The 21,402-nt window shown below is 40.0% G+C and overlaps 1 protein-coding gene across 1 annotated transcript in view; it reads right to left on the bottom strand.

Annotated features, from left to right (window-relative positions):
• Positions 1 to 21,402, bottom strand: part of TEX11 (testis expressed 11) — a 329,846-nt gene that overhangs the window by 230,984 nt on the left and 77,460 nt on the right. Inside the window, exon 8 of the mRNA XM_031660592.1 lies at positions 17,974 to 18,170. Coding sequence (XP_031516452.1) covers positions 17,974 to 18,170 — 197 coding nt within the window. The remainder of the gene's footprint in view (positions 1 to 17,973; positions 18,171 to 21,402) is intronic.

Below are 21,402 nucleotides of genomic sequence, written 5' to 3'. Positions count from 1 at the left end.
TCCAAGCTCACCTCTAGTCTTAAGCTTCCAGAAGCCATCCAGGGCACCAGCATCCTTTCTTTCTTTCTTTCTTTTTTTTTTTTTTTTGGACCTCCCTATTCCTGCCTTCTTGGCATACTGGTCTTTTGATACATTGATGCCATAAGCTTTGTGAGTATTCTACTCCCAAATACTGTCAAATCCTGGAATAGAACTCTAGCCTGTTCTATTAGGAAGAGTTCTTTACATAGAGTTTGATCAATCTTTGGGCTCCAAAAAGTCTCTTACATAAGTTATTTGCATCAACATTTTGCTAGTGATAGATATGCCTGTGAGTATTAAAATCTCAGTGCCCAGATTTGTATTTATTTTGTTAAATGACAAACATCATATTCACAAAAGGCAGACTATAGTTAAAATAATCATAGGAGTATCTCCAAATAACTAGAAGGTCTAAACTGCCAATGCACTCAGAAAGGGTAAACATTTAGTGACATCTGATTGGATAATATTCCTGTATCTCCATGATCTAGTTTTTTGTTTACGTTACTTGAGACAGAGAGATCTCTCTGTTGCTCAGGCTGGAGTGCAGTGGTGCGATCTTGGCTCCTACTGCAAACCTGCATCTCCCGAGATGATCAAGACTTGAATTCTCCTGCCTCAGCCTCCCGAGTAGCTGGGATTACAGGCCTGTGCCACCACACCTGCCTAATTTTTGTATTTTTAGTAGAGACGAGGTTTCGCCATGTTGGCCAGGCTGGTCTTGAACTCCCGACCTCAAGTGATCTGCCCACCTTGGCCTCCCAAAGTGCTGGGATTACAGGCATGAGCCACCGTGCCCAGCCTATCTACATAATCTTCCTGATATTCAAAGCACTCGCAACCTGTATAGTGAACATCTCCACAAAAATACATTTTTCACATATATTCATTTAAGTAACAATTATTGAGTATCTACTGTGTGTCAGAATCTGTGCTGGGCCTAGGTTTTCAGTGAAAGACAGGGTTCTTGCAGAGTTCCTATATTTTTGTATAATTTTCTTGATATTTCCAGATTAAACGCACTAGAGCACTCCAGAATCTTCAAAGACATAGTACTCAGCTATTGACGAGGAGTGAGGTTGGGAAATGAATGTACTTACTTGACTCGATATTGAGACAACTGCCAAAATTCATCTAAGACTAATGATTTTAGCCAATACTACTCCCAATCACACCTCCACCTTATACTCTGGTGTTACCAGACAACAATAAGTATCAAAGCAACAACAAAATTTTCTGTACTCCTGACAGAGAAATAAAGGAGGAATGGAGAGAGAGGAGTAAGCACTTATATTAAGAAGAGAATCAGCATGGTCAGGTGTGGTGGCATTAATGCCATGTTTTACATAATTCCCAGCACATTGAGAGACCGAGGCAAGTGGATAGCCTGAGCTCAGGAGTTTGAGACCAGCCTGGGCAACATGGCAAAACTCCTTCTCTACCAAAGATACAAAAAATTAGCCAGAGCATGATGGCATCATGCCTGCATGTACCCAGCTACTTTGGAAGTTTTAGCTGAGAGTACAGAAGTAGATCGCTTGAGCCCAGAAGGCAGAGGTTGCAGTGAAGCAGAGATCATTAATAAGTAATGTGTAAAGACCTGTCTTGCTTCAAAAAAGTTTCCCTTTGAATTACAGTACGTTCAGATAGCAGAAGTTCAATATGCATGTCTGAGCACATCAGACCTACTATATACTTGAATCTAAAATAAAGAATAGGCCAGGCACGGTGGCTCACACCTGTAATCCCAGCACTTTGAGAGACCAAGACAGGTGGATCACTTGAGGTCAGGAGTTCAAGACCAGCCTGGCCAACATGGAGAAACCCCGTCTCTACTAAAAATACAAAAATTAGCCAGGCATGGTGGCAGGTCCCTATAATCCGGGCTACTCAGGAGGCTGAGGCAGGAGAATCTCTTGAACCCAGGAGGTGGAGGTTGCAGTAAGCCGAGATCATGCCACTGCACTCCAGCCTGGACGACAGAGTGAGACTCCGTCCCTAAAAAAAAAAAAGAAAAGAAAAGAAAAGAAAAGAAAAAGAAAGAATGAATGAGACCAAGTGCTTGATAGCACTACAGAGCGACTATGGTCAACAATAATTTAATTATAAATTTTAAGCTGGGCGCCGTAGCTCAAGCCTGAAATCCCAGCACTTTGGGAGGCCAAGGTGGGTGGATCACTTGAGGTCAGGAGTTTGAGACCAGCCTGGCCAACATGGTGAAACCCTTCTCTACTAAAAATAGAAAAATTAGTTGGGCGTGGTGGCGGGCACCTGTAATCCCAGCTACTTGGGAGGCTGAGGCAGGAGAATCACTTGAACCTGGGAGGCGGAGGTTGCAGTGAGCTGAGATTGCGCCACTGCACTCCAGCCTGGGCAACAGAGACAGACTCCATCTCAAAATAATAATAATAATTATTATTATTATGTAAATAATATACTTTTAAAAATAACTAATGTAGTTCAGTTGGATTGTTTGTAACACAAAGGATAAATGCCTGAAGGGATGGATACTCCATTTTCCATGATGTGATTATTATCAATTGCATGCTTATATCAAAACATCTTAATGTACCCCATAAATATATACATCTATCATATACCCACAAATGTAAAAATTTTATATTTAAAAGAAGTAAAATAAAATATATTTACAACACATTTCTCAATAGTCACATCAGAAGCTAGATGAGAATCTAACCGATGTTTTCAAAATACTCAGCAAAAATTATTTCCAAGTCCAAATTTTATATCCAGTGAAAGCATAAATTATGATGGTACAATAAAAATATGTTTGGACATGCAAACTCTTCAAACTGTTTTCATCCCATGAAACCTTTCTCAAGAAGCTACTGGAGGATATGCCCCCCAAAATTTAGGGAGTAAAATCAGAAAAAGAAAGACATAGAATTCAAGAAACAGGGTTACAATCTATGAGGGAGTTGAAAGGAATTCCCAAGTCAATGGAGGAAGAAAATCTCAAAACGATAACTGAACAGGATGCTTTCACAACAATCTGTACAGATGAGAGAAGATTAGAAACTATGACAGTTATTTCTTTAAGCAAGTGAAACTGATAAAATAACTAATACATTCTAACATATTGAAAAGAAGTTTACATAATTAGGGAAGAAATAATACCAAGTACATGAAATACTAAGTAATCAAGAAAACCAATACAATTAACTCCAGGGAAAAACAAACTTTTGTGCAAGAAAAGAAAAGTAATCATGATACTTTATATGATTCAACTATGATGGTATTCACATAAACGCTGGAATGTAAACACTAAATATTAATCTAATCCAAGTTATGGTAAACTGTATAGAGTTGATGGAGTGACAGGAAGTGAGCATATGTGTTGGGGGTAGAGGGAAAAAGAAAAGGAACTAAATTCACCTTCTAAAGTGGGAAGTCAATATATAATATCTAAAAGTAAAAAAAAAAAAAATCAAGCAACACACAGTATAAGAACACTATGAAGATACATGGAGGTAAATACAAAAAGAGCCAACTAAAATAACTAAAGCAGCTGTTATGTGAGATAAAAACAAGCCCGAAAGTCGGGATGGGTACTGGTGATCTTGGTTTCTCAGGGTTAGTTTTGTTTTGTTTTTTGAGATAGAGTCTCGCTCTGTCACCCAGGCTGGAGTGCAGTGGTGCGTTCTCGGCTCACTGCAACCTCTGCCTCCCAGGTTCAACCCATTCTCGTGCCTCAGCCACCGGAATAGCCAAAATTACAGGCACCCGCCACCAAGCCTGGCTAATTTTTCATAGGTACTGGTGATTTTGTAACAAGACCTGTAAAGTTATTTTGCTCTTTAAACTATGTATAGATACACGCTGAAAAAAAAGAATTACATGTAACAAGTAGGCATTAAAAAGTAATATGAACAGACACTTCTCAAAATAAGACATTTATGTGACCAACAAACGTGAAAAAAAGCTCGTCATCAGTGGTCATTAGAGAAATGTAAATCAAAACCACAATGAGATACCATCTCACACCAGTTAAAATGGCGATCATTAAAAAGTCAGGAAACAACAGATGCTGGAGAGGATGTGGAGAAATAGGAATGCTTTTACATTGTTGGTGGGAGTGTAAATTAGTTCAACCATTGTGGAAGACAGTGTGGTGATTCCTCAAAGATCTAGAACCAGAAATACCATTTGACCCAACAATCCCATTACTGGGTATACAGCCAAAAGATTATAAATCATTCTCCATAAAGACACATGCACACATATGTTTATTTCAACACTGTTCACAACAGCAAAGACTTGGAACCAACCCAAATGCCCATCAATGATAGACTGGATAAAGAAAATGTGGCACATATACTCCATGGAATACCATGCAGCCATAAAAAACGATGAGTTCATGTCCTTTGCAGGGACATGGATGAAGCTGGAAATCATCATTCTCAGCAAACTAACACAGGAACAGAAAACCAAACACCACATGTTCTCACTCATAAGTGGGAGCTGAACAATGAGAACACATGGACACAGGGAGGGGAAAACCACACACTGGGGCCTGTCGGGGAGTGGGGAACTAGGGGAGGGATAGCATTAGGAGAACTACCCAATGTAGATGACAGGTTGATGGGTGCAGCAAACCAACCACGGCACGTGTACACCTGTGTAACAAACCTGCACATTCTGCACATGTATCCCAGAACTTAAAGTATATTTTTTTTAAAAAGTAAACCCTATACTTTAAAAAATAACAGTGACAACCTGAGCTAAAAATTAACATTGATATTTGTTAGAATGAATCATAAATGTTCTAATGGCTACATAAAGAGCCTCAAAAACCTGAACCAACCTGGCCAAACTTTCCATATACTGTGGATATTTCGTTTAAAAGTATACGACTCACTTAAAATTTACGGAACGTGTCATTACAACTATTCCAATGAGTCATTTTTAAGGCTCAAATGATTTTGAGTTTGGAATGAAACTAGATAACTTTAAATGATTAGGCGCTCCCAGATACGTAAAGCAGTGGGCAGAAAGGTCTACAGAAAGCAATTATATGCCTACTAGCCCATAACAGGCAGAAAACTGAGTTTTACGTCAAGAGCAGTAATTCATTTATGTGCCAAGAGATTGAATGTTACTACAGAGAGAAATGTACAGAATATTTACACATTATCTTTCAAATATTTGGCTATAAAATGGTAAATTTAAATAGGCAAAAGAGAATAAAAGAATTGTAATAAAGAGTAAGCAGCCTAGACCTCATTTAGAAGCTTTGTGCCCCACAAAGCAGCAATGAAATCTAGCTGAATCCTGAATGAATTACTTCAAAGAGTTTCAGACATCAATTGACCATTTACTTTGCATAAATAAAAGTTTCATAATGAAGTAAAACTCTATACAGAAGATAAATTCTAGAAGAAACTAAAGATAGAAATAAAAGATAAAAAAGCAAGCCAAAGCCTACAAACTACTCAAAATAAAATTCTGATTAACAGGAGAGGGAGGTAAAGAATTAAGTAAACAAGCTGCTACCAGAGATTTTTATTATAAAAAATACATACATAGGCACACATACCCTCTGCGCTATGGCTCAGGGATTCCCTAAATTGAAGACTAGGAATTTTTATACTGAAGTGATCTTTGAGACCATGTTGTCATACACTCTCACTTTACAGATGAGAATACTGATTTTCAAAGCAGTGAAATGTCTCACAACTAGACATACTAATGAGTAGCTCCTCCTACAAGGCTGTACACAGATCATGAACACTATCTTGAGTAATTAATTACATGAGTCTCAAATATCAAAGAAAGAAATCCTATGTTCCACTTATAAAAGTAAGTATATGCAAACATCTTTTTAAATAAATGTTCAAAATAAAAGAATTTTCTAACTCTAACTAAATCAGGAAGTTCCATTAACTAAAACATTACTGTATCCCAGTTATTAATTTTATTACTAAAATTATAAATTTATTTTTAATTTTAATAAATTTATTACTATAAACTTACAGAAGCTGAACACTAAATCATTACAGTAGTTCACTCCATCCATGGTTTTCCCTCCTGCCATGGCTTCAGTTACCCAAGGAAAGAAGGGTAAGTATAATAAAATAAAGTATTTTAAAAGAGAGAGAGATCACATTCACATAACTTTTATTATAGGATATTGTTATAATTATTCTACTTTATTAGTAGTATTATTCATTTCTTACAGTGTCTAATTTATAAATTAAAAATTTTCATAGGTGTGTATATATAGGAAAAAACATAGTATATATAGGATTTGGTACTATGTGCAGTTTCAGGTATCCACTGTACATCTTGGAACATGTCCCCCACAGATAAGGGGAGACTACTGCATTGCTATCCATTTCATTGCTTGATTTCACATCTCTGTCAAACTTCTACAAGTGCTGTGTGGCATATATTTACTTTAAAATAGAAGTTAATTAAGTTTGACTTGCTTAAGAGTATGTTTTTTTGGTTTTGATTTTTAAGGACTTCACAAAATCATCTTAAAAGGATTAAAGACATCTTTTTAAAATTTCATTTTTTTTTTAACTTTTTATTTCCATAGGTTATTGGAGAACAGGCAGTGTTTGGTTACATGAGTAAGTTCTTTGGTGGTGATCCGTGAGATTTTGGTGCACCCACACCCGAGCAGTATAAACTGCACCCAATTTGTAGTCTTCTATCCCACATCCCCTTCCCACCCTTTCCCCCTGAGTCCCCAAAGTCCACTATGTCATTCTTACGCCTTTGCATCCTCATAGCTTAGCTCCCACTTATGAGTGAGAACATACGATGTTTGGGTTTCCATTCCTGAGTTACTTCGCTTAGAATAATAGTCTCCAATAGGATTAGAGGCATACTGATGTCATCACCCATTACTCCATGACTGGCATCCATTCTTTATGTACTTTCTCTTCCTATAGCAGTGGCCACTTGAATAACAGGTATTTTAAAAATTTATTTTTATAGTTCTATAATTTTCCAGGGGGACAGAGATTCTGAGGACTGAGTGGTCTCCCCGATAAGATTCTATACGATCAGTCTAGTATAAGAAAGTATTCTCATGCCTGTAATCCCAGCATTTTGGGAGGCTGAGGCGGGCAGATCACTTGAGGTCAGGAATTTGAGACCAGCTTGGCCAACATGGTAAAACCCCCAGCCCTATTGAAAATACAAAAATTAGCCAGGCACGTGGTGCATGTCTGTAATCCCAGCTACTCGGGAGGCTGAGGCAGGAGAATCACTTGAACCTGGGAGGTGGTAGTTGCAGTGAGCAGAGATCATGCCACTGCACACCAGCCTGGGTGACAGACTGAGTGAGACTCTGTCTCAAACAAACAAACAAAGAAAGTATTATTCTTCCACCCAGGAGATGAGTATGTAGATTCAGAGCCCAAATAGGATGAGAGAACATAGACATGAAATAATGGTAAGGTAAAGCGAGTCAGAGTAGAAGGAAGAGGGTAAGCACCCAGGGAGAGAAACCCAAAATGAATAGTCAGAGCATGAGCATGGAGAAGAGGGCGTCCTCACAGTGAACGGAGTGGCAGAGAGCATGGAAGATTGGTAACATACAGGGGTACTGATTAAATACATAAATACATTAAGGATAATTGAAGCCAAGTTTTTTGTTACTGGAGAAGAGAATTAGAAATATGAAAAGGGACAAAATTAGGATGAATATTTTGTTGTTGGATTGAAACAGACGGTATCATGGTTTTCAGCATATTAGAGATGATAGAAGATAGACAGATAGATAATAAATAATATAGATAAATATAATGGAAGTGTATAAGTGTATATTACACACACACACACACACACACACACATGCTCTTTCCACTGTGAGGGTCTGAGAGAGCAGTGACATCCCAAAAGCAATGAGGATGCGTAATGCCCAGATCTTGGCTTCTAAATAAGATTTTCTACTAAAATAAATAAGGACTCCTGAGATAATTAGCTAATTTCATGGCTTGATCAAGAAAACACACACGTGCCTGTAGTCCCAGAAGGCTGAGGTGGGAAGACTGCTTGAGCCCGGGAAATCGAGGCTGCAGTGAGCTTAAAATACAAAAATTAGTCGGGCATGGTGGGGCATGCCTGTAATGCCAGCTACTCGGGAAGCTGAGGCAGGAGAATCGCTTGAACCTGGGTGGCAGTAGTTGCAGTGAGCCAAGATCATGCCACTGCACTCCAGCCTGGGTGACTCAGCCTGGGTGGCAGAGTGAGTGAGATCACATCACTACACTCCAGCCTGGGTGACAGAGTGAGACCCTGTCTCAAAAAAGGAAAGAGGAAAAAGGAAACACACACACACACACACATCGGCCTTAGTCAGTTTGTGTCACTATAAAGGAACACCTGAGGAAGAGTAATTTTTTTTCACATTTTCTGTCACTCCTTTGGTAATTTATTTTAAAATGAGGTTCATTTGATTAACGTTTTTGCAGGTTGTACAAGGTGGTGCCGGTATCTGCTTCTGATGAGGGCTTCAGGCTGCTTCCACTCATGGTGGAAGGCAAAGAGAAGCTGGTCTGCGCAAAAATCACATGGCTAGAGAGTGGAAGCAAGAGAGAGAGCAGAGGGAGATGGCAGGCTCTTTTAAATAACCAGCTCTAGCAGGAACTAATAGAGGGAACTCACTCATTACCACGGGGACTGCACCAAGCCATTCATGAGAGATCTGCCTTCATGATACAAACACCTCCCACTAAGCCCCACCTCCAACATTAGGGATGAAATTTCAACATGAGATTTGGTTGGGTGGGTGGGTGGCATCAAACATTAAAACCATACCACAGCCTTAAAGGAAGAACACCAGAATTCAAATTAACACCAAACTGGTGGTAAGTTTACCATTCTTTTCCTGTAATGCGCCCTAGCCTAAACTTAATGCAGCCAGAAACTCAGAAGCGAATGCTGTGGTACAGACTGAGGGTGCTTCTCTACTTCTGGCTTGAGTTGCTCAGAGAAAGTGCAAATATTCAGTTTTGGTTTTTGTTTCATCTTTCTTCCATTCTCTTGTGCTCAGGCCCTAAGCAATCCCATGGTGGCAACAGCAGTGGTAGCTAGGGGAAACCATAATACTCAAAACTTTGAGAGAGGAAAACCTTACTCTCCGTTCAGTGCAGTAGTAGTTCCCACAGGATGGGGCAAACTCCCACTGCTTTTTTTCCTCTGCCTGTTTCTTCCTATTGCTTGGCCCCAGTCACAGTGCAACTGCAGATTATGGATAGTTACTGGTTAGAGGACTGAAAAGGATAGCTCAGAGAACCAGAAATTACCAAGAAGATCATAGAGAGAGAGAGAGAGAGAGAGGAGCTCAGAAAAGCAACAAAATAAAGTTGATTAAGTTCAAGGCTCATCCTACAACCTCAACAACCAGGAATCTCAACCTAATTTACATAACAAAAACTTTGATAACTGAGCTAACAGATAAACCTCTGCCAAGTACCGGGACTGACCAGTGAGTGTTGCATATGCAAAACAAACCTGAAGCGCATTGCAAAATTGAAACAACATTGGAACCATAACCCACAAAAAAATGAGTTTAAAATTTACCTGAATCTACGAGATTGATTACCTGCTATAATAAAAATATCAACATTCCCCCAGAATTTAGACAAGACCCAGAAGCCAAAAAAGTAATACAGAAAACGTATAGGGGTAGGGTGCGTTGGCTCATGCTTGTAATTCCAGCACTTTGGGAGGCGGAGGTGGGCAGATCACTTGAGGTCAATTCTGAGACCAGCCTGGCCAACATGGCGAAACCCCGTCTCTACTAAAAATACAATAATTAGCTGGGCGTGGTGGTGTACACTTGTAATCCCAGCTACTCGGGAGGCTGAGGCAGGAAAAGCGCTTGAACCCGGGAAACGGGTTGCAGAAAGCTGAGATCGTGCCACTGCACTCCAGCCTGGGTGTGAAAGAGCGAGACTCAGTCTCAAATAAAATAAATAAATAAATAAATAAATAAATAAATAAATAATCACCTTATAAGAGACGCTGGTCGGGCGCAGAGGCTCATGCCTGTAATTCCAGCGCTTTGGGAGGCCGAGGTGGGTGGTTCACCTGAGGTTAGGAGTTCGAGAGCAGCCTGGCCAACATAATGAAACCACCCCCAGTCTCTACTAAAAATACAAAAATTAGGCGGGCATGGTGGCTCATGCCTGTAATCCCAGTTACTTGGGAGGCTGAGGCAGGAGGATCGTTTGAACCCAGGAGGTGAAGGTTGCAGTGAGCCAAGACTGTGACATTGCACTCCAGCCTGGGCAACAAGAGCGAAACTCCGTGTCAAAAAAAAAAGTTAAAATAAGGGCGGGGCAAGATCATGGAATAAAAGCCTGCATTGTTTGTCCCCTCCACTGGAACACCAAATTTTAACAACTGTCTGCACACAGAAAAGCACCATCACAAGAACCAAAATCAGGTGAACACTCACAGTACCTGGTTTTTTTTTTTTTTTGAGACGGAGTCTCGCTTTGTCACCCAGGCTGGAGTGCAGTGGCACAATCAATCTCGGCTCACTGCAAGTTCTGCCTCCTGGGTTTATGCCATTCTCCCGCCTCAGCCTCCCAAGTAGCTGGGACTACAGACGCCCGCCACCTCGCCCGGCTAGTTTTTTGTATTTTTTTTAGTAGAGACGGGGTTTCACCGGGTTAGCCAGGATGGTCTCGATCTTCTGACCTTGTGATCCGCCCGTCTCGGCCTCCCAAAGTGCTGGGATTACAGGCTTGAGCCACCGCGCCCGGCAGTACCTGGTTTTAACTACATATTGTAGAAAGACACATTGAAGAGGGCAGGAGAAACAGTCTTGAATCGCCAAGGCCACCCCTCCCCCATCCCCTAGCAGCAGCTATGCAGTGCAGAGAGAGAATCTGTGCACTTTGCAGAGGAAGAGCACAGCGGCTGGGAAACTTTACATTGAACTCAGTGCTGCACAGTCACAGTGGAGAAAAAAGTCCTGCTGGGTTCAGCCAGCGCCTGTGCACAGAGGGAGCATTTGGACCAACCTTAGCCACAGGAGAATTACCCTCATCCCAGTGGTGGGAACTTGAGTTTTTTGGCAAGCCTCGCCACTGTGGGCTGAAGTGCTCTGGGGTCCTACATAAACTTGAACGGCAGTCTAGGGCACAAGTACTGCAATTCCAAGGCAACTCCTAGTGGAAGGCTGGGCTTAGAGCCAGTGAATTTGCCACGTGACCTAGGGAGACACCAGCTGGCACAGCAAAGGGAGGGCTTGCACCATCCCTTCCCCAACCCCAGGCAGTAAAGCTCGTAGCAATGAAAGTGACTCCTTCCTTCTGCCTAAGGAGAGGAGAGGGAAGAGTAAAGAGGACTTTGTCTAGCATCTTGGATACCAGCTCAGCCACAGTAGGACAGGGCACTGGGCAGAGTAGTGAGGCCCTCATTCCAGGACCTAGCTCTCAAACCACATTTCTAGACACATCCTGGGCCAAAAGGGAACCCACTGCCTTGAAGGAAAGAATCCAGTTCTGGCAGGATTAATCACCTGCTGACTAAAGAACCCTTGGTATAACCCTGGAATAACCATTAATGACCCAGGGAGTACACCATGGGCCTTGGGCTCTGAGAAGTGCTGGCTTCAGGGGACACCCAGCACATTCCCAGCTGTGGTGGCACCAGTGAAAGACTCCTTTTGTTTGAGAAAAGCAGAGGAAAAGTAAAGAGGACTTTGTACTGCACTCTAGGTACCAGCTTGGCTCTTGGGTTCCCCAAATCCAGGTGTAGCCTCTTGGACAGCATTTCTCATCCTGGGCCACAGGAGAGCCCACTGCCCTGAAGGGTGAGTCCTAGGCCTGGCAGCATTCACAAGCTGATGGAAGAGACCTTGGGCTTTATATGAACATCAGTGGTAGCCTAGCAGAACACCCCATGGACCACTGATGGTGGCAGCCACAGGGAGAGGCTCCTCTGCCTGTGGAAAGGGAGGGAAGAGTGGGAAGGGCTTTGTATTGTGATTTGAGTGCCAGCTTAACTGCAGTAGAATAAAACATCAGGTAAATTGCTAAAGTTCCTGACTCCAATTGCTGGCTCCCAGAGAGCATCTTTGGACACACCCGGGTTGTGGAGGAACTCACCATCCTAAAGGGAAGGGCCTTCCTTGGGCAAGGTCCAGTGCTGTGCTGGCTTCGAGTCTGACACAGCACAGGCCCAGTGCTTGCATCACCACACCCCCAGCTCAACACAGAGACAGTGACTCCATATGTTTCAGAGAAAGTAAGGGTAAAGAACAAGAGCTTCTGCCTGGTAATCCAAAGAATTCTTTCAGATGTTATCCAAAGTCATCAAGGCAAGTACCCTTTATGGGTCTACAAGAAACACAGCATTATTAGACTTGGGGTCCAAGTCTCTTTGAATAACTGGAAGGCCTTCCCAAGAAGGACTGGCATGAGCAAGCCTAGATCGAGAAGACTACAATAAATACCTAACTCTTCAATGCCCAGACACCGAAGAATATCTACAAGCATCAATACCATCCAGGAAAACATGACTTTACCAAATGAATTAAATATGGCACCAGGGACCAATTCTGGAGAAACAGAGATATGTGACTTTTCGGATAGAAAATTAAAAATAGCTATTTTGAGGAAACTCAAAGAAATTCGAGATAACACAAAGAAAGAATTCGGAATTTTATCAGATAAATTTAACAAAGAGACTGAAATAATTTAAAAGAATCAAGCAGAAATGCTGGAGTTGAAAATGCAATTGACATGCTTAAGAATGCATCAGTCTCTTAGCAGCAGAATTGATCAAGTAGAAGAAAACTAGTGAGCTTCAAGACAGGCTATTTGAAAATATACAATCAGAGGAGGCAAAAGAAAAAAGAATAAAAAAGCATGAAGCATACTTACATGATCTAGAAAATAGCCTCAAAATGGTAAATCTAAGATCCATTGGCCTTAAAGAGGAGGTAGGGAAAGAGCTGTGGGTAAGAAGTTTATTCAAAGAGATAATATCAAAGAATACCCCAAACCTGGAGAAAGATATCAACATTCAAGTATAAGAAGGTTATAGAACACCAAGCAGATTTAACCCAAAGAAGAACACCTCAAAGCATTTAATAATCAAACTCCCAAAGGTCAAGGATAAAGAAAGAATTCCAAAAACAGTAAAAGAAAAGAAAAAAAATCACATACAATGGAACTTCAATACATCTGGCAGCCAACTTATCAGCAGAAACTTTACAGGCCAGGAAAGAGAGGCATGACATATTTAAAGTGCTGAAGGAGAAAAAAAAATGTTTACCCTAGGATAGTATATCCAGCGGAAAGTATCTTTCAAACATGAGGGAGAAATAAAGACTTTCCCAAACAAAAGCTGAGGGATTTCATCAACACCAGACCTGTCCTACAAGAAATGCTAAAGGGAGTTGTTCAATCTGAAAGAAAAGGATGTTAATGAGCAAGAAGAAGTCACCTGAAGGTACAAAACTCACCGGTAATAGTAAGCACACGGCTGGACACAGTGGCTCATGCCTGTAATCCCAGCACTTTGGGAGGTCGAGGCAGGTGGATTGCCTGAGGTCAGGAGTTCAAGACCAGCCTGACCAATATGGTGAAACCCCATCTCTACTAAAAATACAAATATTAGCCAGGTCTGGTGGTGTGCACCTGTAGTCCCAGCTACTTGGGAGGCTGAGGCAGGAGAATTGCTTAAACCCAGGAGGCAGATGTTGCAGTGAGCCGAGATCACGCCACTGCACTCCAGAGCCTGGGTGACAGAGCAACATTCTGTCTCAAAAAAAAAAAAAAAAAGTAAGCACACAGAAAAAGACAGAATGGTATCACACTGAAACTGTGGGGTGTAAACTTCTCTTGACTTAAGTAGAAAGAATGAATGATGAACCAAACAGAAATAACTACAACTTTTCAAAGCATAGACAGTACCATAAGACATAAAGAAAAACAAAAACAAAAAAAAAGGCTGGGCGCAGTGGCTCACGCCTGTAATCCCAGCACTTTGGGAGGCCGAGGCGGGTGGATCACGAGGTCAGGAGATAGAGACCATCCTGGCTAACACGGTAAAACCCCGTCTCTATTAAAAAACAAAAAATTAGCCAGGCGTCTTGGCGGGCGCCTGTAGTCCCAGTTACTTGGGAGGCTGAGGCAGGAGAATGGTGTACACCCGGGAGGTAGAGCTTGTGGTGAGCCGAGATCGTGCCACTGCACTGCAGCCTGGGCAACAGAGTGAGACTCCGTCTCAAAAAAAAAAAAAAAAAAAAAAAAAAGAAAGAAAAACAAAAAACAGTTAAAAATTAGGGGAACAAAGTTAAAGTGTAGAGTTTTTATTAGTTTGTGTGTGTGTGTCTCTTTGTTAATACAATCAGTGTTACACTGTCATCAATTTAAAATAATGAGTTATAAGATAGCATTTGCAAGCCTCATGGTAACCTGAAACTGAAAAACAACGAATACACAAAAAATAAAAAGCAAGAAATTAAATCATACCACCAGTGAAAATCACCTTCACTAAAAGGAAGACAGGAAAGAAAGAAGTGGAATAGAATAAAAAATAGAAAACCAAAAATAATAGAAAACAAATAACAAAGTGCAGGAGTAAGTCCTTACTTATCAGTAATAACACTGAATGTAAATAGACTAAACTCTCCAATCAAAAGTGGTTGAACGGATTAAAAAAAAAAAAAAAAAAAACAAGACCCAGTGATCTCTTGCCTACAAGAAACACACTTCCCCTATGAAGATACGCATAGATTGAAAATAAAGGGATCGAAAAAGATATTCCATGACAACGGAAACCACAAAAGAGCAGGAGTATCTATACTTATATCAGACAAAATGGATTTCAAGACAAAAAAATTAAGGAGAGAGAAAAAAAGGTCACTATATAAGGATAAATTGGAAAATTCAGCAAGAGAAAATAACAGTTTTACATACACATGCACCCAACACTGGAGCACTCAAATATATAAAGCAATTATTAGAGGGAAAGAGAGAGATAGACCTCCGGTCAATGAGGTTTTTTTTGGATATGACTCCCACAGGTGACAAAAGCAAAAATAGGCAAATGGGATTGCATCAAACTAAAATGCTTCCGCACAACAAAGGAAACAATCAAAAGAGTGAAGAGACAACCTACAGAATAGGAGAAAATATCCACAAATCATACATCTGATAAAGAGTTAATCTCCAAAATATATGAAGAACTCAAACACTTCAATAGGAAGTAAACAACCCAATGAAAAAATGGGCAAAAGACCTGAATAGATATTTCTCTAAGGAAGACATACAAATCAGCAACAAGTATATGAAAAAATGCTCAACATCACTAACCATCAGGGAAATGCAAATTAAAATCACCATGAGATATCACCTCACATCTGTTAGAATGTCTATTATCAAAAAGACGAAAGGTAAGTGTTGGCAAGGGCATGGAGAAAAGGAAACCTTTGTACACTGCTGGTGGGAATGTAAATTAGTACACCCACTATAGAAAACAGTATAGAGGTTGCTTGAAAAATTAAAAATGTAACTACCATATGATCCAGCAATCGCACTTCTGGATATATACCCAAAGGAAATAAAATAAGTATCTTTAAGAGATATCTGCAATCCCTTGTTCACTGCAGCATTATTTACAATAGCCAAGCTATGGAATCAACCTAAGAGTCCAGCAAGGGATGAATGGGTAAAGAAAATGTGCTATTTGTATACAATAGGATACTATTCAGCCATAAAAAAGAAGGAAATCCTGCCATTTGTGATAACACAGATGAACCTGGAGGACATTAAGCTAAGTGAAATAAGCCAGCCACAGAAAGACAAATACTGACTGCACGATCTCACTTACATGTGGATTCTGAAAAAGCTGAGTTCATAGAAGTAGAGAGTATAAAGGTGGTTGCCATGGGTTTGGGGAATGGATGAGGAGACATTGGTCAAAGGGAACAAAGTGTCCAAGCACAGTGGCTCCCGTCTACAATCCCAGTACTTTGGGAGGCTGGGGCAAGAGGACTGCCTGAGCCCAGGAGTTCAAGATCAGCCTGTGCAACATAGTGAGACCCCCATCTCTACAAAAAAAACAACTAGCCAGCCTTGGTGGCACACACCTGTAGTCCCAGCTACTCAGGAGGCTGAGGTGGGAGGATCACTTTAGCCCAGGAGGTTGAGGCTGCAGTGGGCCAGGATCATGCCACTGCACTCTAGTCTGGCAACAGAGCAATACTCTATCTTGTCAAATAAAAGGGGAGAGGGTACAAAGTTTCATTTAGGCTGTATGAATAAGTTCTGGGGCTGTACTGTACAGCACAGTGACTATAGTTAATATTATAATAATGTATTGTATACTTGAAAATTGCTAAGAAAGTAGATCTTAAATATTTCTCCACAAAAAAACCTGTGTGAGTTGATGAATATATAAATTGGCTTGATGGTGATCTTTTCATGATGTATAATATATCAAAATATCATGTTATATATAATAAATATATACAAATTTTGTCAATTATACCCCCAATAAAGTTAGAAAATTGGAGGAAAAAAGAATAAAGTTGGTGAAAGTAGAAAGAGAAATTAGATTTTCCATAGTTTCAGTGTATCACTCACAAAATGATACAGGTTTACAGCAAAAAGAACTGGAAGACATGATCTTAATCAAAAGATTAAAGCTAGCACCACCAATAATAGTATAAGTCAATCCTGTATACCACCTAATAGGAACCCATGAGTAGAACATAGAATCTCTTCTGTGATTTTCTGGCCTCAAATTCATAACCTGTTCTAATCATGAGGAAACTTTGGCTAAACCCATATTAAATCACATGCTACAAAATGACTGATCTGTAATCTTCAAAACTGCCAAGATCATGAATAGCAAGGCAAGAATGAGGAGGTGTTCCAGATTTCCAGATTGAAGGAGCCTGAAGACTATGTATAATTCTAGATTGAAACCATTTTCTATATAGAACATTATTGGAAAATTTGAATGACGTTTCCAGGCAAAGGGTATACAGGAGTTCTTTGTACTATTCTTATAACTTTTCTATAAATATGAAATTGTTTTAAAAGTTTTTAAAGCCTAGAAGAATGTCTGATGTGACACATAACAGGCAACATATAAATGTTTACTGAATTAACTTCTACATTATGACACCCAATTTGGGGAAAAAATAAGACCAATCTCACAAATAGGTACGATGTATGCAATACTGGGAACATTCTCCCTAATACCAAATTATATCTCCATTATTAATCCCTCTGTGATAGTAAAGACTGAAGTAGGCACAGGCACTGAAATAGGAGAGAAAGAATGGAAAGGGAAGATAAAATGAAAAAGCAAAAAACTATGTATTTAGGAATTTTCATGAGATCCAGTCCAGGATGCAGGCTTTATCCTATCAAATCTCTCACATCTCCAAATCCCAGTATAGAAAAATACTATGGCAGTAACATGATTAACTGCTATCAACCTTGTCAACAAACTCATTTTTTTTCTTTCTTTTGTTGTATAGCATGAAATATGGAGCAAATGTTATCAAGATGGTTTGACAATAAAAGACAAAGCAAAGAAAATTTTAAGAAATATTCCATATTGGCCAGGTGTGGTAGCTCATGCCTGTAATCCCAGCACTTTGGGAGGCTGAGGTGGGCGGATCACTTGAGGCCAGGAGTTCCAGAGCAGCCTGGCCACCATGGTGAAACCCCATCTGTACTAAAAATACAAAAAGTAGCCAGGTGTGGTGGCACAGGCCTGTAATCCCAGCTACTTGGGAGGCTGAGGCACAAGAATCACTTGAACCCGGGAGGTGGAGGTTGCAGTGAGCCGGGATCGCACCAGTGAACTCCAGCCTGGGCGACAGAGTGAGACTCCATCTCAAAAAATATATATATATATATATATTCCATATAGCTTTTTCAAATGCCCTTTCTGGTAAAGAACAAAGGAAGTAAAATATTTCAAAGATCAGCTACTTATGTGGAACTGATCTCAAACAGAATTTCCAAAAGGTTGCATGAAGTAGTGATGATTCTTCCTGGAACTTGATATAGCATATTTTCAAACTCTTGGAGAATGCAGATTTCACTCACCATCTGGGGGAGCCTCATCAACATATCTTTACACTGCAGTACACACATAGATGCTCTTTGAAAATCCCCTTGAGCAACTGCCTGAAAAAGACAAAGAATGTCAATAACTGGTTAAAATGAAATTACAAGGTTATTTGTCTCTAAGTCGATTTTAGCATTTTAACTAGTATTTAAAAGTCTTATTTTGTTTTCTAATATTTTTAGCAATACTAGTTGTTCGAGCTAAACAAATAGTTTGCTCAAAATACAGAAGAATAAGTGGTAATCTTTGGTGACACAGAGTTGATACTGAATGACTGGGAGTCATTTACTTTTCTGGAAATGCAAAAACTGGTTGTACTACCTTATGTTATTATATTATGACATAATGCCAGGTCTACTAGATGCTTCTGCAACTTGAATAGCTCTTGTATTCACCTTTACATTAGAAGAATTAAGTTAAACAGCAGTCTTTGTCTTAAAACAAGCTCACAATAACCTCATAGTCTGAACTGCTGTGTATATACAAAAAGCAGCTTATCAATTAGCCAGCATGTGGCACATACCTACAGTCCCAGCTACTTTAGAGGCTGAGGCAGCAAAATTGCTCAAGTCCAGGAGTTCGAAGCTGCAGTAAGCTAAGAAGATACCACTCTACTCCTGCCACAGATGACAGAGCAAAACCCCATCTCTTTAAAAAAAGTTTTTTAAGAAAAAAGAAAAGCAGCTTAGTACAATCTCATCATGAAGCCAAAGGAGCCACTCTACCATTTATCATGTGTAACTTTGAGCCTTAAGCTCTCACAGATTGTTTCCTCATTCATAAAGTGAGGAAACTGTACTAGACTATCTGTAGGGTCCCTTTCATTTCTACCATTCTATGACTGAACACCCCCAAATGAATGAAAACATCAATCACACATTACTTTAGCACTTATAGAAGAGGCTTGTTTCAGTCATTTAAGAACTTAGTTGGCCAGGCATGGTGGCTCACGCCTATAATCCCAGCACTTAGGGAGGTCGAGGTGGGTGGATCACCTGAGGTCAGCAGTTTGAGACCAGCTTGACCAACATGGTGAAATCCTGTCTCTACTTAAAACACACACACACATACACTCTCTCACACACAAATTAGCTGGGTGTGGTGGTGGGCACCTGCAATACCAGCTACTCGGGAGGCGGAGCTTGCAGTGAGCTGAGATCACACCAATGCACTCCAGCCTGGGCGACAGAGTGAGACTCTGTCACCAAAAAAAAAAAAGCTGACAAAGCATTTTTGTAAGAAAACCGTGGATACGTACAAGGAAATAATAAAATACTACACTTGCTATTTTCTTCTCTTCTTTATGTGGTGTCAAATATTATTGTGCTTTGAATAATAAAAGAATTGAGTAGAGAGAAGAAAATATAAACAACACGTAAGACGCCAGTTTCTCTCTAGTTTTCTCTTCTAACTGCTGAATAGTAAGCCTGACATCTTGCTCAGTAGATACTCTCTTATAAGGCTTTAATACTAGATATTATTAAAGGGGAAAATAAATTGCTAACACAAATGCCTCAATAAGCCATATCTCTATACAGAGATTAGAAAATAATATCCCTTTCTACACTATATTCTATGAATACTTGCTGATTAATTCATTATTCAAGGTGGAGAAAATCTTACTATAAAAGAGGAAGGCTGAGTGACAACCCCATATCAGAGGATAGATGCTGCTGTCTGTTCTTATAACATATAAAACAATATGAGACTTTAATGTTCAAACAACTCATACAGTGTCTATCATTACTCAGATTTTTATCTTAGAGAAATCAAAGCTCTAATAATTCAGGCTAGTTTTGAAAATTTATTCGTCTTCTTATGACTAGAAATAAATATTTCAAGCCCCAAAGATAAAGATTTCAAGTAAAAGAAGTCTTAAAGAAGAGGCAGCACAATACAGTGCTGTAGTAACCTTTTGTGAGCATCAGACTCACCAGTGGAGCTTTCTGAAAATCACATGCCCAGCTCTCACCACTTGGAGACTGTGATTCATTAGGTGTGGAGTGATGTCCTGCCTATACTGATGTAGTGAAAAGAATATGAGCTTTGCATTCCCAGCTTTTCCACTTCTTGGCTCAGTGAACTTAGGTAAGTCACAATCTCTTTGAGGTTCTACTTTCTTAACTATAAAATAGGGACAGTAATGTCTACAATACAGGATAGATCTTATGAGGATCAAATGGGATCACAGATGTGAAAGCATTTCATAAACTGTAAGTCAGTATTTAAAAATGTGTACATTTTGGGCAGTCAAAACTACCATCAGGGCCGGGCCCAGTGGCTCACCCCTGTAATCCCAGCACTTTGGGAGGCCAAGGTAGGCTGATCACCTGAGGCCAGGAGTTCGAGATCAGCCTGGCCAACATGGCAAAACTCCGTCTCTACTAAAAATACAAAAAGTAGCTAGGCATGGTGGCACGTGCCTGTAATCCCAGCTACTTAGGAGGCTGAGGCAGGAGAATCGCTTGAACCCAGGAAGCAGAGGTTGCAGTGAGCCGAGATGGCACCACTGCACTCCAGCCTGGTCAATAGAGTGAGACACTGTCTCAAAAAAAAAAAAAAAAAAAGACAATATATTAAAATGGCAATAGTCCCCAAGTTGATCTATAAGTTTAATCCAATTCCATTAAAATTCCAGTTGGCTTTTTTTTTGCAGAAATTAACATGCTGATCTTAAAATTCAAATGGAAATTTAAGAGACCTAGGGCTAGGTGAAACATTCTGAGACATGACACTGAAAGCATGATCCATAAAAGAAAAAGAAATCAATAAATTGGACTTTATCAAAACTGTATTCTGTGACCCTATTAAAAAGGACAAAAAGACAAGCTGCAATGAGACAATATTCGCGAACATTTATCTGACAAGGGAATCATATCGAGAATATATAAATAATCCCGTAAATTGAACAGTAAACTATCAATCGAAATAGAAAATAGACAAGAAAAATGACAGATATTTTGCCTAAAGGGAGATACAGATGGTAAATAAGTAAATGAAAAGATATTCAACATCATTAGCCATTAGAGAAATGCAAATTAAAACCATATTGAGATATCACTACACTATATATCTATTAGGATAGCTACAATAAAAAAATTGGTCACAATACCAAATGCTGGCAAGGATGCAAAGAAATGGGATCTCTCATACATTACTGGTAAGAATCTAAATGGTGGCCGGTTGCGGTGGCTCACGCCTGTAATCCCAGCACTTTGGGAGGCCAAGGTGGGCAGATAACCTGAGGTCAGCAGTTTGAGACCAGCCTGGCCAACATGGCAAAGCCCCATT

This window comes from Papio anubis, chromosome X, assembly GCF_008728515.1.
Source record: "Papio anubis isolate 15944 chromosome X, Panubis1.0, whole genome shotgun sequence".
In the NCBI taxonomy this organism is placed as follows: domain Eukaryota; kingdom Metazoa; phylum Chordata; class Mammalia; order Primates; family Cercopithecidae; genus Papio; species Papio anubis.
This window is presented reverse-complemented; position numbering and strand designations above follow the sequence as displayed.